The 15233-nt window shown below is 36.3% G+C and overlaps 1 protein-coding gene across 2 annotated transcripts in view; it reads right to left on the bottom strand.

Annotated features, from left to right (window-relative positions):
* The window catches only part of BMPR2 (bone morphogenetic protein receptor type 2), a 205605-nt gene that overhangs the window by 109521 nt on the left and 80851 nt on the right, over positions 1-15233 (bottom strand). The window contains exon 1 of one of the 2 annotated variants that reach the window (XM_013062270.2): positions 5717-6150. The exons of the other annotated variant lie outside the window; for it this stretch is intronic. Coding sequence (XP_012917724.1) covers positions 5717-5792 — 76 coding nt within the window. The 5' untranslated portion in view covers positions 5793-6150. Of the gene's footprint in view, positions 1-5716; positions 6151-15233 lie in introns of those variants that run through there. 2 annotated transcript variants of the gene reach the window in all.

Genomic DNA, 15233 nt, shown 5'->3' with positions numbered 1-15233 from the left:
TTGCTTATGAGATTCATCAAAATTTACCGAATTTTTAATTATACCTCTCAAGATGTTAAGTACAAGAATGTTCTTCCTCCTTGTTTAAGAGTACTCTTGGGGACCTGACTGGCTCAGTCAGTAGAGTGTGTATGTGATTCTTGATCTCAGGGTTGTAAATTCAAGCCCCACTTTGGGCATGGGGCTCAATGAAAGAAAGAGAGAGACAGAGAGAAAAAAGAAAGAGAGAAGAGAGAGAAAGAAAGAGAAAAGAAAAAAGAAAAAGGAAGGAAGAAAGAAAGGAAGGGAGGAGAGAAGGAACGAAGGAAGAAATGGGAAAGTCCTCTTATGGGTTTCTTAATAGCATGGGTATTCTAATGCCAAACAATTTAAATACTATGGCATTTTTTAACTTCATATAATTTTCAAATGCAGAATCAATCCCCAAGAATTATAAATATTGTTCCATTTCTCATGATAAGTACTTTTCATATTTTTATTTAACAGAATTGAGTAAAATTCTATTGAATAAATCATGTTTGCCAAATAACTAGAAGTGGTTTGAGTGTGAATATTCTGGATGAGAATAGCCAAGTGGTAGCTGACAAAAAGTTTGATAAGCAGTTATTCAAAAAACTAGACCTTCACAAAGAAAAGGAATTCACTTAAAGGGAAATGCTTAAAGCAAGAGTTCTAGCAGAGACAGTATGAAAATAACCTTATTTTTGGCAACAGGACATCATACTTTCTCACTCCAACATTTTGAGAACAGCCTACACTTTTTCCATCTTCAAGATATATAGCACAGAAGTTAGGCCAATTAATGTAAAACTCCAGAAATTGTACACAATTATAGAAAACAGCTTTTTCAAACTAACTCTACAAAAGCTTTTTAGAACTTAGTGATAATCAATTTATACACTGGAGAGATTTGGCAGACATGAAAACTGTAGTTATAAATAACAGTTTACTTATAGGCAGATACATACTGAAGAACAAAATAAATAAGAAAATTGGTTTAAAGAATGTAAAAAATACACATGTCAAATAAAAGGCAACTGAAATAAAGAGAAATGTGAAGATGAAAGAAATTATTACATCTTGGCTGGCATCTACTTTGAATATCTATTAAACTCAAAGATATAGAAGGACTAAAAAGGAGAGTGTGAAATAGGGCAGAGCCAAATTCTAACAGGAGCACTGACAAAGAAAACAAGGAAATGAAGCACTCAAATTTTTTAAAAATCAGTTTACCTAAAGATACAAATGTACTGATCCGAAGGAGCACATGTACCCCAATGTTTATGCAGCAATGTCCACAATAGCCACACTATGGAAAGAGCCTAGATGTCCATCAAACGATGGATAAAGAAGATGTGGGGTGGGGCGCCTGGGTGGCTCAGTGGGTTAAGCCGCTGCCTTCGGCCCAGGTCATGATCCCAGGGTCCTGGGATCGAGCCCCACATCTGGCTCTCTGATCAGCGGGGAGTCTGCTTCCCTTCCTCTCTCTCTGCCTGCCTCTCTGCCTACTTGTGACCTCTGTCTGTCAAATAAATAAAAAAAGAAAATCTTAAAAAAAAAAAAAAAGATGTGGTTGGTGTGTGTGTGTGTACACACAGAGGATCATAGGGGAAGGGAGGGAAAAATGAAACAAGATGAAATCAGAAAGGGAGACAAACCATAAGAGACTCTTAATCTCAGGAAACAAACAGGGTTGCTGGACAGGGAAGGGGTGGGAAGGATGGGGTGGCTGTGTGATGGACAATGGGGAGGGTATGTGCTATGATGAGTGCTGTGAATTGTGTAAGGCTGATGAATCACAGACCTGTACCCTGAAGCAAACAATACATCCTATGTTAATAGAATAAAAATTTTATTTTTATTTTTATTTAGAATTAAAATTTTTTATTTCGAATTAAATTAAATATTAAATTAAATTAAAAATTTTTAGAATTAAATTAAATATTAAAATTTTTATTTAGAATTAAATTAAATATTAAATTAAATTAGATATTAAATTAAATATTAGAATAAAAAATTATAAAATTTTAGGTTGTTTCCATTTAAAAAATCAGTTTTATAGATATGTTAAATGAATGTTTTCTCCAAGAAAGTAACATTATACAGAACTGACAATATATTATCATGCCATTTAAACTGAAGATGTCCCACCATTTACTTAAAAAAACGGAACTTTGTAACCTGTGGTGTTTTCTGGGGTGGGGGGGGGTTCATTTTAAGTAGACTCTATAACCAACATGGAGCTTAAACTCACAACCCTGAGATTAAGAGTTGCATGCTCAGACACCTGGGTGCCAGTTAAGCATCTGCCTTCAGTTCTCTTGCTCTCAAATAAATAAATAAAACATTAAAAAAAAAAAAAAAAAAGAGCTGCATGCTCTACTTACTGGGCCAGCCCGGAACCCATTTGTAACCTATGTTTTTTGTTGTTGTTGTCATTCTTTGAGAAGAAGTATCTCATTCTATTGTTTGATACTGGTTTGGGAAATGAAAGTTTGACTGAGGAGAATTACCATGTTTCCAAAGATCTCAATGGCTTATGTGCAGTAATCAAAAGAAGAATAAAGAAAAAAGAAACCATGGGGCACCTGGGTGGTTTAGTCAGTTAAATGTCTGACTCTTGGTTTCAGCTCAGGTCAAGATCTCATGGATCCTAAGAGTCAGGCTCCCAGATTCTTTCCCTCTGCCCCTTCCCCCACTTGTATACGTGGGCACGTGCACACTCTCTCTTTCAAATAAAGAAATCTTAAAAAAAAAAAAATGAAACCATAGCTTTCTAAAAATAAATTGATGTATTTTATGATTTTTCTTTCCTCTTTTATTCCAAAAAAAATTACTGATACATATTCTTGAACAAATCACCAGAAACATATGATTGTCATAAGAAACTGTTAACTCATATCCACGTAAATGAGTTATATTAATATATATTCCTATAATAGAGCCAACATCAAGATCTATTACATGGGACTTTATTATAAAATTTTATTATTTGATAGTTTATAAATGGCTAATTTTTCAAATATTCTCTGCTATTCTAAAATCAGATCTCCACTTATAAAAAATCTTGAAATAAATGTCTCAGTATAATACTTATAGGGAGCACACATTAATAAATAATAACTGACTCAGTGACCAATACATATACAGAACTATGCTAGATGCTGTATGAGATAAAGTATTTATAAGACAATTATCATTGGTTCAAAGTTTGTTCAATGAATAATTAGAGAGCACCTTCACAGTTACAAAAATTGTGTCAGAAGAAACAAAAAAACCCTGCACTGTCTGAAGCAATAAATAACTGAATTAGATATGACCACCACAATATACAAAACCCAAAACAAACACAAGGCTATTGTTCTAGTTCAAAATCTTACAACATGAAGTTTCATCTCATTCATTATTTTGAGGCACCTGGCTGGCTGGGTTGGAAGAGCATGGGACTCTTGATCTCAGGATCATGAGCTCAAGTCCCATGTTGGGTGTATAGTTATTTAAATAAATGAATAAATACTTTAAAAATGTCATTCATTATTTTGGATCAGGTGCTAATAATACTAGTGTGGACACATAGACAATAAATCCGTTTTGAAAACGGGCAATTTGAAGGACAGCGATATAGGGTTACTAGAAAGTTTTATACCCCTCTAAAATTAACAAATTGATATGTAGCACATTAAAAAAAATAAAGACAAAAAGGAAGGAAGGAAGGGAAGGGAGGAGGAAAGGAAGAATGCCAACCAACTCATACATTTATTGTTATTAGAAAGAAGAGTTCATACTACTCTGCACCTTCTAGGAGACAGCCATCTCCAAACCCAGGTTCACCATGGCTTGCAGAGATGTAGGAAAGAGCTTTGAAAAGTGCTCTATATATAGAAACAATCTATCTGATCAGATCTGAAACAATTAGCAAAACTACTTTAAAGTAAAAATTATACAAAAGAACCCACTAGGATAATAAAACAGCAAGCAGGAGGCTTTCAAAACAAAAACAAAAACTTTAAAATAAAACTAATCACTGCACCCAAACAACTCTACTTTCTAAGAGTCCATTATATAGGTGTTCACTGAGAAGAGCAGACTCCAAGGTAGACGCCATCAGAGCTTTGTCTCTTAACCCAAAATAGTACTAACATCTTTCTTATGATCCATAATGATCTTGAAAGCACTAAAGACACTGTCTATGCAGTATAATTTTCTGCAAAGACAGAAATACTCTATAATCTGTACTGCCCAATAAAATTGTCACTAGCTACATATGGCTATTAAGCACTTGAAATATGGTTAATGCAATTAGGAACTTAAGTTTTTTACCGTTTAACTTCAATTTTTTTCAACGATTTTATTCATTTATTTATCTGAGAGAGAGCAAGCATGTGCACAAGGGAAGGAACAGAGAGAGGGGGACAATCAGACTGCACTGAGCACAGAGCCTGACAAGGGGCTCGATCTCACCACCCTGAGATCAGGACCTAAGCCAAAATCAAGAGTCGGATGCTTAACCAACTGGGCCACCAAGGTACCCCATTGACTTCAACTAATTTAAATACAAATTTATTTATTTTTTTTTAAGATTTTATTTATTTATTTGTCAGAGAGAGAGAGAGAGAGAGCAAGAGTGAGCACAGGCAGAGTGGCAGGCAGAGTCAGAGGGAGAAGCAGGCTCCCTGCGGAGCAAGGAACCCGATGTGGGACTCGATCCCAGGATGCTGGGATCATGACCTGAGCCGAAGGCAGCTGCTTAACCAACTGAGCCACCCAGGCGTCCCTAAATACAAATTTAAACAGAGACTGCTATGGACTTATTCCTCCTCAAAATTCAGTATGATGGTGTTCAGAGACGAAGCCTTTGGGAGGTAATCAGGTTTAGTTGAAATCATGAGGGTAAAACTTTGATGACGGGATTAGTGCCCTTAGAAGAAGAAAAATCAGACAGCTTGCTTCCTGTCTCTCCCCCATCCCTCTCCACCATGTGAGAACACAGCCAGAAGATAGGCATCTACAAACCAGGAAGAGAGAGTTTAACTGGGAAATGAATGAGCCAGCACCTTGAACTTGGACTTCCCAGCCTCTAGAACTGTGAGAAATAAATTCCTGTTGTTTAAGCCATTCAATCTAGGGAATTTTGTTATGACAAGCTAATATAGTTTAGTGCCTATATTAGATAGTGCAGCTCTAGTAGTTTATATATCAGGCACTACATATAAACAAAAATAGCTTGAGATTATACTCACTTTTTGCTTTTATTCTTTAAAGTACAACCGTAAACTGTTACAACAATCCTGCCCCTCCAAAAAGATTTCATTTTCCTAGCCTCAGAGAAAGTACTATAAAAGAGTTCTTAGTATCTTAACATCTTACTAGGTTAGAAAAGGTCATCAGACTGTAACCAAGAATTATATATCAGGTCTCTTGCAAAATTTATTTCCTGCAAATAGCCTTTTTTCCTAGATAAATGGAAGTTTAAAACATTAGTATTCCACTAGTATCTTGGTATTTAAATTTTACTTTATCAGAAATAAATAAGAAAATAAAATGAGGAGGATTTCAGTTTTATTCCAATGTTCTGCTCATCTTCCTGATAGCATTCTTTACCAAAACTTAGAAGAATTAACAGCATCCCTTCCTAAAGCTTATGATTAAAAGTAATCAATAGAATTAAAGCGGAAAGGTAAAATTTTTGGAAATGAAGAGACTATAAAGTACTTACTCAAAAAAGCTGACCACGGTATAAATTGAGCTGAGATCCATAACTGAACCATGTTACTTCTTTGTTTGATTTTCATTTCCAGAGTGCTTAAGATGGTATATAAGTGCCTGCATGATCTAGCAACTGCAAATCCCTCTACCTTCACCCCAACAGAGGACTGAGAGTACCATCTTTCTCACCTAAGAGTCTCTGTGAATTCTATTCCCTCTACCTAGATTGCATAATTTACTTAACTCCCACTCATCTTAACTTTTTTTCTTCAAAGAATCTTTCCCTAATCACCCCAGACCAGTGATGGGGGAACCCATATTATATGCTCTATAGCATTCCATTCTTCACAAAATCTCTACACTAACTATTGTAATATGTCTGGCTTAACTCACAAAATTGTAAACTCTGTGGCAGCAGGATCTGAATTCTTGTACACTACTGTGTTTTTAGCACATGGCATTATGCCCAGCATTCAATATATATTTACTGAATAAGTAAATAATTGATGTATTTCCTTCCCCTATTTTTTTGCCAAGGACAAGAAGTATTACTAGAATTATTTTTTCAAGTGAACAAAAGGTAGGGCATACCAGCAAAAGAAAAATGTATGTCCATGCAAAAACAAAGTACAATAGTAGCTTTATAATAGCCCCCAAAATGGAAGCAATCCAAATCCAAAAATTAGTGAATGGAACAACAAAATGTAATATATCCACATAATGCTGCTAAGCAGTAAAAGGAATAAACTATTGACACATGGAACAATATGGATGAATTTCAATATCATTGTGAAAATGGTGTCACTGTGAAAAACACTATACATGAGATCATAGAATTTCATTAATATGAAAATCCCATTTATATGAAATCCTAGAAAATACAGAGTTATCTAAAGCAGATCAGTGGTTGCCTCATGCTAGTGGCAGAGGGGAAAAACAGACTACAGAAGGGCACACAGAATCTTTGAGAGATGATGAAAATGTTCTGTGTTGATTGTGGGGGGTGTTCATGAGTATATACATTACAAAAATTCATCGGATTTTATAGTTTAAACATACGCAGTTTATACTTCAACTAAGTCCATTTTTTAAAAAGCAGAAACACAGTACAAAGCTCAACAAGAAAGAGAAACTTTTTGCATGTTGTGAACAACTGATATATAAAGATGTTTTATTAAGTCAAATCTATAATCCTTTTAAAAGCAGGTCCTATGGATGAATGTAAGTTTTCTCTTCAGCTTTGTTGGCAGGATTTTTTAAGACTTTCACTGTCCATTTGAAAAGTTAAAATTTCCCACTTTTGTGAAAGCCTGCTTCTCCAATGAATAAATTTTTTAGCGTTCTCATGTACTAAGACTTTTTAAAGAATAACTTCAGTATATGTGCTTCTAAATTGTGGTCCCCATCTTGAATGGTTCATTTGGCAAAAATAAGTTCACAAGTTAATGAGTAAGCAATTGCTCATAAAACATCACTGAGAAATGTGTAAGAAAAGAAAACTTTCACTGTCCATCTAAAGAATCCAAGAGTCACATAACACCCATTTTTCAGTAGCTGTGACATTATTTATCTGTACTGGAGAAGTCTGAATGCCTTATCTTTACCCTAGAACAAAGTTCAGGGACTAATTCTGGGTATGTTTGTGTGTTTGGCTTCTGTTTATCTAAGTGTCAAAATGAACTATCTAAAATAAACAACAAGAACCTTGCATAACAGAGGCAAATAAGAGAATAGCTGAAGCAACAATATCCTTTTCCTAGAACACAAATTTCTCAGGACAAACACAATTAGGATTTCAGAGTATTACTACAATTCTATTAAGAAATAAACAAGGGAAAGAGTGGCTTAACCTAACAGAAATGTCCCTATAAAATCTGGTATAAACTTAAATTTATAAAATTGGATTCTAATAAATCAAGTATAATAAATAAGTCCCTTATAGGGGTGCCTGGGTGGCTCAGTGGGTTAAAGTCTCTGCCTTTGGCTCAGGTCACGGTCTCAGGGTCCTGAGATCAAGCCCCATGTCCTGGGATTGAGTCCCACACTGGGACTCTGCTCTGCGGAGAATCTGCTTCCTCCTCTCTCTGCCTGCCTCTCTGACTACTTGTAATCTCTACCAAATAAATAAATAAAATCTTTAAAAAAAAAAAGTCCTTTATTATTCTAATCCTTTTAAAAATTAAATAATTACACCTTAAATTATGTATTTCTGTATCCAGATTACAACAGATTAAACTATCATTCTGCTGAACATTCCCATAATGTCCAAGAGAGAGCAGAGTGGGAAGAAGATTACAATCTCCATAAGGTGCACCTTTAAGATGGGTTCAGTGATTCACTGACAGGACTCATAGGACTCCTACTCACAAGTATAATTTGTTACAGCAAAATAGTACAAACCAAAATCAACAAAGGAAAAAGCCATAGGCAAGGTGAGATTTGAAGAAAACCAGGTACAAGCTTCCAAGAGTCTCTTCCCCATGGAGTCATACATGAGGCACTTAATTCCTCCAGCAGTGAAATATGACAAATATGTGAAATGCTATTGAATTAAGGAAGCTTATTAGAGATTCAGTGCCCAAAGTTTTTATTGGGGAGCTTGTCATGTAGGCACCCTCTACCTAGCACAAACTGATCAGAACATAAACCAAGGGCACCTGGGTGGCTCAGTGGGTTAAAGCCTCTGCCTTCGGCTCAGGTCATGATCCCAGGGTCGTGGAATTGAGCCCCGCTTCGGGCTCTCTGCTCAGCAGGGAGCCTGCCTCTCTCTCTTTGCCTGCCTCTCTGCCTACTTGTGATCTCTGTATGTCTGTCAAATAAATAAATAAAATCTTTAAAAAAAAAAAAAAACATGAACCAAAATGCCAGACTCCCAGAAGAAAAGGAGATGCTCAATACAAACCATATTATCTGTATAAACAGTTTAGGTATAATAAATCAATCTTATCAGTTATGAAAGGGTAGAAACACTCCCAAAATCTAATTTCTGATATGCCAGCCAAGCGCCAACTTATAAGCAAACCCTTCTAAAGAAAGCAAGACTACTATGTTAACGCCTTTTCTACATAGATGCCTAAAAAGAAAGGCAATCAAAAGCTGATTAAGGGGCGCCTGGGTGGCCAGTCCATTGAGTGTCCAACTCTTAATTTTAGCTCAGGTCAAGATTTAAGGGTCATGAACCCCACATGGGGCTCTGTACTCACCAGGGACTCTTCTTGAGATTCTCTCTCTCCCTCTCCCTCTGCCCCACCTGCTCCCTCTAAAATAAATAATCCTTTCTTTAAAAAAGGTTAACCAGGCTCTACAGGAGGCAGGGACGCCCTTCTTTGTTGAAGCTCTGCCACCTTAGAATCCAGAAGTGCTTTGGGACCCAGCAGCATCATAAGACCAACGGACTCCTCCTTCAGAGCAGCTGAAATGGTTTCTGCCTCATACGTAAATGTGTCAAGGGAACAGAGTCACAAACAACCCACTAATATTACTGAGTGTTGTGGCCACTGGCATTTTGAAATAAGATCAAGTTGATAGAAAAAATTTTTTTTCTTAAAGGTTAACTAAAATACACACAAATAGGGGTGCCTGAGTGGCTCAGTTGGTTAAATATCTGCCCTCAGTTTCTTGATCTCAAGGTCCTGGAATCAAACCTCATGTCAAGCTCCCTGATCAGAGGGGAGTTTACTTCTCCCTCCTCTCAGCTCATGCATTTGCTGCCTCGCTCTACCTCTCGCTTTCTCCCTTTCAAATAAATAATTTAATTAAATATTTTAAGAAAAAAAAAATATATACACAGATACATTCACCAACTCAGAGTTGACAAAATCTGTTAGGTAATCCAAGCACACTCAAACAGCAATGAGATACATTGTTCTCCCCTAATTCATAGCAACACTAAGCCATAAAAAAAAAAAAAAAAACCCACACAGATAAGCCACGCCCAAACCTCCAAGAGATTTATATACCCAGGGGCCTACGAACACTCATGCAATGATTCAAATACTTATTAAGTACCTGTTCTATGCCAGGCATTATTCTAAATCTGAAAATATGAGAATAAAATACAGTGTACATACATAACATAATAGTGCCCCTACCCTCAAAGTCCTTAAATTCTAGTGATAAAAATAAACAAGTCATAAAACTGTAAACAAATACATTAAGAGTTTCATAAAAACACTTTGGATGACAGTTTTTCTTCCCATGTTGCAATCAATGATCACTCTAGCTATTCTGACAGAGTAAATTTTAGAATATCCTGAAAATATTCTTTATCCACATAATTTGCCACAGCTTTCCTGGAGAGCAACTTGGTGTTTTACATAAAAAATTTTTTAAGATTTTATTTTTAAGTAATCTTCACACCCAATGTGGGGCTGGAATTTGCAACCCCAAGATAAAGAGTCACATGCTTCAAGGGACGGAGCCAGCCAGACACCCCATTCATAAAAATTTTTAATGTAGATGCCCTTAGGCCCCCAAATTCTCTTTCAAACTATTATACTAAAGAAATAACAGATATGTAAATATATATGTATACTTATAGGAACATCATTTAAAATAGTAAAATCATTTAAATAGTAAATCATTTAAAATAGTAAAAATTGGAAATAATCAATTCTCTCTGATAAATATTCAGGCTATCAAAACCAGAGTATAGGGCGCCTGGGTGGCTCAGTGGGTTAAAGCCTCTGCTTTCGGCTCAGGTCATGGTCCCAGCGTCCTGGGATCGAGCCCCGCATCGAGTTCTCTGCTCAGCAGGGAGCCTGCTTCCCCTCCTCTCTCTCTGCCTACTTGTGATCTCTCTCTCTGTCAAATAAATAAATAAAATCTTTAAAAAAAAAAAAAAAAAACAGAGTATATCCAAAATAAAATACTATACAGTCATAGGAAGTTGTTTAGATTTGGTTTGTTGACATGGGGGAAAAAAAACTACAAAATTTTTTAAATGGAAAACACCATGTTAAACACTGGCACAACATAATTTCTTTTTTGTTCATTAATGTACAAGAGAGAGAAAGTGTGTGTGTGTGTGTGTGTGTGTGTGTGTTTGTAAAAGGACTAGAAGCATATATTCCAAAATGTGGTGAGATTAGGAATTGGTATTATTAGTATACTATTATACACAACTAAAATGACATCAAAACTGAAGGTCTAATAGGCCCATCACTATGGTATACAGATAGACAATTAACTAGTAAAAACAGAAGCAAATGTAAAATTCTAGAAATTAAAAGTTGTTGCACATATTTAATTACACAGAATTCTCAGTAAATAATTTTTCTTTAAGATTTATTTATTTGGGGGATGCCTGGGTGGCTCAGTCAGTTGGCCATCTGCCTTTGGCTCAGGTTGTGATCCCAGGGTCCTGGGATAGAGTTCCTCATCAGGCTCTTTGCTCAGTGGGGAGCCTGCTTCTCCCTCTCCCTCTGCCTGCCATTCCCTCTGCTTGTACTCTTTCTCTTGACCAATAAATAAATAAAATCTTAAAAGAAAAAAAAATGTTTATTTATTTGAGAGAGATGGCAGAGTGAGAGAGAGCACAAGAGGTGGGGAGGAGCAGAGGGAGAAGCAGCGTCCCCGCAGAGCAGGGAGCCCAATTCCAGGATCCTGAGATCATGACCTCTGCTGAAGGCAGACAGCTAACCAACTGAGCAACCAGGCACCCAGTATACTAATCCTCAAGTTTTAAGGGGCTTATATAAGATTATATTTATATATCTTGAAGGATATCTATAATAAAAGGATAAGGAGTAGCACCCGGGGGGCTCAGGAGGTTAAGCATGGGACTTGTGATTTTGGTTCCAGGTCATGATCTTATGGGTCCCGGGATTTGGCCCTAAGTTGGACTCCATGGTTAGCACGGAATCTGTTAGGATTCTCTGCCTCTAGCTCCACCCCTCTCCCGACTCACATGCACATGCATGTGCTCTCCAAAATGAATGAATGAATGAATGAATGAATGAATCTTTAAAAAACAAACAACAAAAAAAAGTAAAACAGGACTGAGGGGCACCTGGCTGCTTCACTCAAAAAAGCATGTGACTCCTGATCTCAGGGTTGTGAGTTTGAGCTCCATGATGGGCTTAAGGGGCTCTTTGGGATTATGATAAATAAATAAATAAATACATACATACATACTTAAAAAAATAAACAAGTAAAAATAAAAGGAGTAAGGCACTGTCCTGAAGTATATATTGATGGAATGTAGCAAAGATGTCACATATTTACTATTCTTTGCACAAAAGTCTAATTCATTAATAAAGTTATTTCGTTCAGTTTTTTAGAGATTAAGAAGCTTAAGATATACTTCTAAATGAAGAGTTAATTCTATAGGTAAAAAAGGGTGAATAAGGAGACCTGGTTGGCTCAGTTGGTTGGGCAACTGCCTTCGGCTCAGGTCATGATCCTGGAGCCCTGGGATCGAGTCCTGCATAGGGCCCCCAGGTCCATGGGGAGTCTGCTTCTCCCTCTGACCTTCTCCCCTCTCATGCTCTCTCTCATCCTCTCTCTCAAGAGAGTGTTTTGTTTTTAAAGATGAACCAAAGAGTGGACTGTTTGATCCAAAGTTGATCACATCTCTCCTGCTCTAAAAACAAACTCTGGCAACCTCCACAAAAATATTTCTACCCAAAAAAGTTCCACATACAGAACACACTTACTAGTCTTTAAAAAACCATGATATAGTGTGTGTGTGTGTGTGTGTGTGCATATAAACAAACCAAAAAAGCAACCCAGGCAAACGTGTGAAGCAATCAGAACTCTCAAACACTGCTACTGAAAATGCTAAACAGTAAAGACACTTTGGAAAAGTTGGGCAGTTTCTTATAAAAGTAAACATATACTTATGCTACTTAGCAATTTCCCTTCTAAGTACTCCATGAAATGAAAACATATGTTCTCACAAAGACTAGTATACAAGATATTCATTCACAACGGTATTATTCCCAACAGCCTAAAGAATATTACTCAGCAACAGAAAGGAATGAATTCCAGATATATGTAACAACACTGGTGAATCTAAAAATCATATCCTAATGAAATAAGTAAGACATAAAAGAATACACATTATATAACTCCATGTATTAAAATACAAATACACATATAAAATACAAAAATGCCTAATTTACCACAAAACATAAAGTCATTAATTTTTAAATTTTTATTATTTTTTTAATTTGAGAGTAAGAGAGAGAAGGCAAGGGACAGAGGGAGAGGGAGAGAGAATCCCAAGCAGGCTCCACACCCAGTACAGAGCCAGACAAGGGGTTCGATCTCACCACCCTGATATCATGACCTAAACCGAAATCAAGAGTCAGACATTTAACTGCTGAACCACCCAGCTGACTCTATATTTTTGTTTTTATTTTTTAATTTTTTAAAATATTTTTATGTATTTATTTGACAGTGAGAGAGGGAACACAAGCAGGAGGAGTGGGAGGGCTTCCCACTGAGCAGGGAGCCTGATATGGTGCTTGATCCCAGGACCCTGAGATCATGACCCGAGCTGAAGGTAGATACTTAATGACTGAGCCACTCAGGAGCCTATTTTTTGTTTTTAAAGATGAGAAGGCATAAGACATACTTCTAAGTGAACACTTAGTCCTACATTAATTTATTACACTAATTAATAATCAATTTTACATATAAAAAATACTAAAGATAAAATTATAGAGACTGAAAATTACAGAGACAGACACTGATGGTAGTCTGGAGCAAGGGGTGAAAGCAGAAAGCAAGGGTAAACAGGCAAGAGGAAAAATTCCAGATGAAAATGTTCTTAATGATTGTGGTGGTGGTTACACAACCATATTCATTTGTGAAAACTTAACAAGCTGAAGGGTACCTGGGTTGCTCAGTTGGTCAAACGTCTGCCTTTGATTCAGGTCATGATCCTGGGGTCCTGGGATTGAACCTCCCATGAGGCTCCCTGCTCAGCAGGAAGTCTGTGTCTGTGTCTCCCTCTGCCCCTTCCCCTTCCTCTCTTGCTCAGGCTTGCTCTTTCTCTTTCTCTTTAATAAAATCTTAAAAAAAAAAAAAATTAACAATACTTAAAAGGGCGAGTGCTATTTTATTTAAATTAAACTTCAACAATCCTGCACAGAAAAAACAAAAACTAAGCTGACAACCCAGCCAGAACCTACTATCCACTATCCACCAAAACAAACTAAAAACATCTCCAAAGTCCTAGGTAAACTATACGTTCTATTCAAATGTCATTATAATAATAGATACATACACATGAGCAGACAAGTGTATGTATCTGCTCCCAAATATCTAAGAATATAAATTCTTAAAAGAAAGTGCTAGGCTTTCACTTTACCCAGCTGTTCATTCTTATGTAAATCATACCAAACTACTTATTTATACATACAACTGTGTCTTTTATAATATAATTGATTCCAGAAAGAATAGAGCAAATTAAATTGAGAGGGGAAAACTTACTAGTTCAGTAAAACATGGTGCATTGGAGAAAGTGCTGACCTGGGAATCAAAAGAACATGTCTTTCTAAGGACATAATGGAAGACAGAAATATTGTTTTATTAAAAAGCAAAAGGCCCAATTTTATATTATTAATATATCAAGATCTCCTCTTAGGGGATGCCAGGATGGCTCAGTCATTGAACGTCTGCCTTCACTTGGGTTATGGTCCTGGGGTCCTGGGATCTAGCCCCACATCGGGCTCCCTGCTCAAGCAGGAAGCCTGCTTCTCCCTCTCCCACTCCCCCTGGTTGTGTTTCCTCTCTCGCTGTGTATCTCTTTCTTTCAAATACATAAATAAAATCTTAAAAAAAAAAAAATTTCTCTTAGTTTATTTTCCCATCACACTAAATAAAGGCCTCTTTCTTTTCAGAGATTCAGTAAGTGTTCACATCTATATTTTTTTATTTGATTAGTTCTTCCCTTCTTTTTTTAAAGACTATTTGTTTTTCAGAGCAGTTTTAGGCTAACAGCAAAATTCAAAAGGTACAGGTATTTCCTGTATACATTAGCCCTCACACACGCATAGCCATTACGCGAGGCTCTATCTCATGACCCTGAGATCATGACCAGAGCTGAAATAAAAAATCGAATGCTTAACTGACTGAGCCATCTATTTGTTACAAATGATGAAAATTCACTGACATTTCATAGTCACCCAAAGCCTACAGTTCATTCTTGGTCCTGTACATTCTATGGGTTTCGTGAGATATATAATGAAATATCTCTATCATTTCAATATCATACAGAATATTTTCAGTACCCTAAAATGTTGATTTCTATTTTACTCTATTTTCTCATTGCCTGTTTTGTTAAACTATTTTTTACTGTTTATCACTATAATCTATCTGTCACTAATTTGTGTGGTATGAAATGAACTATAAGTTAACTTTTACCCAAAAGCAAACTAATCTTTCCATCCCCACACATTAAATAAACCTACATTTACCACTTAAAGAAACAAAAACAAAAAACAAGCAAACCTCTCCTCTCCAAAAAAAAAAAAAAAAAAACAAAAAAACAAAAAAACACCATAGGTCTCTCTCTCTTT

This window comes from Mustela putorius, unplaced genomic scaffold (assembly GCF_011764305.1).
Source record: "Mustela putorius furo isolate JIRA1106 unplaced genomic scaffold, ASM1176430v1.1 tig00000275_pilon_pilon_pilon, whole genome shotgun sequence".
In the NCBI taxonomy this organism is placed as follows: domain Eukaryota; kingdom Metazoa; phylum Chordata; class Mammalia; order Carnivora; family Mustelidae; genus Mustela; species Mustela putorius.
The sequence above is the reverse complement of the archived record's forward strand: the minus strand, read 5'-3'. Positions and strand labels throughout refer to the sequence as shown.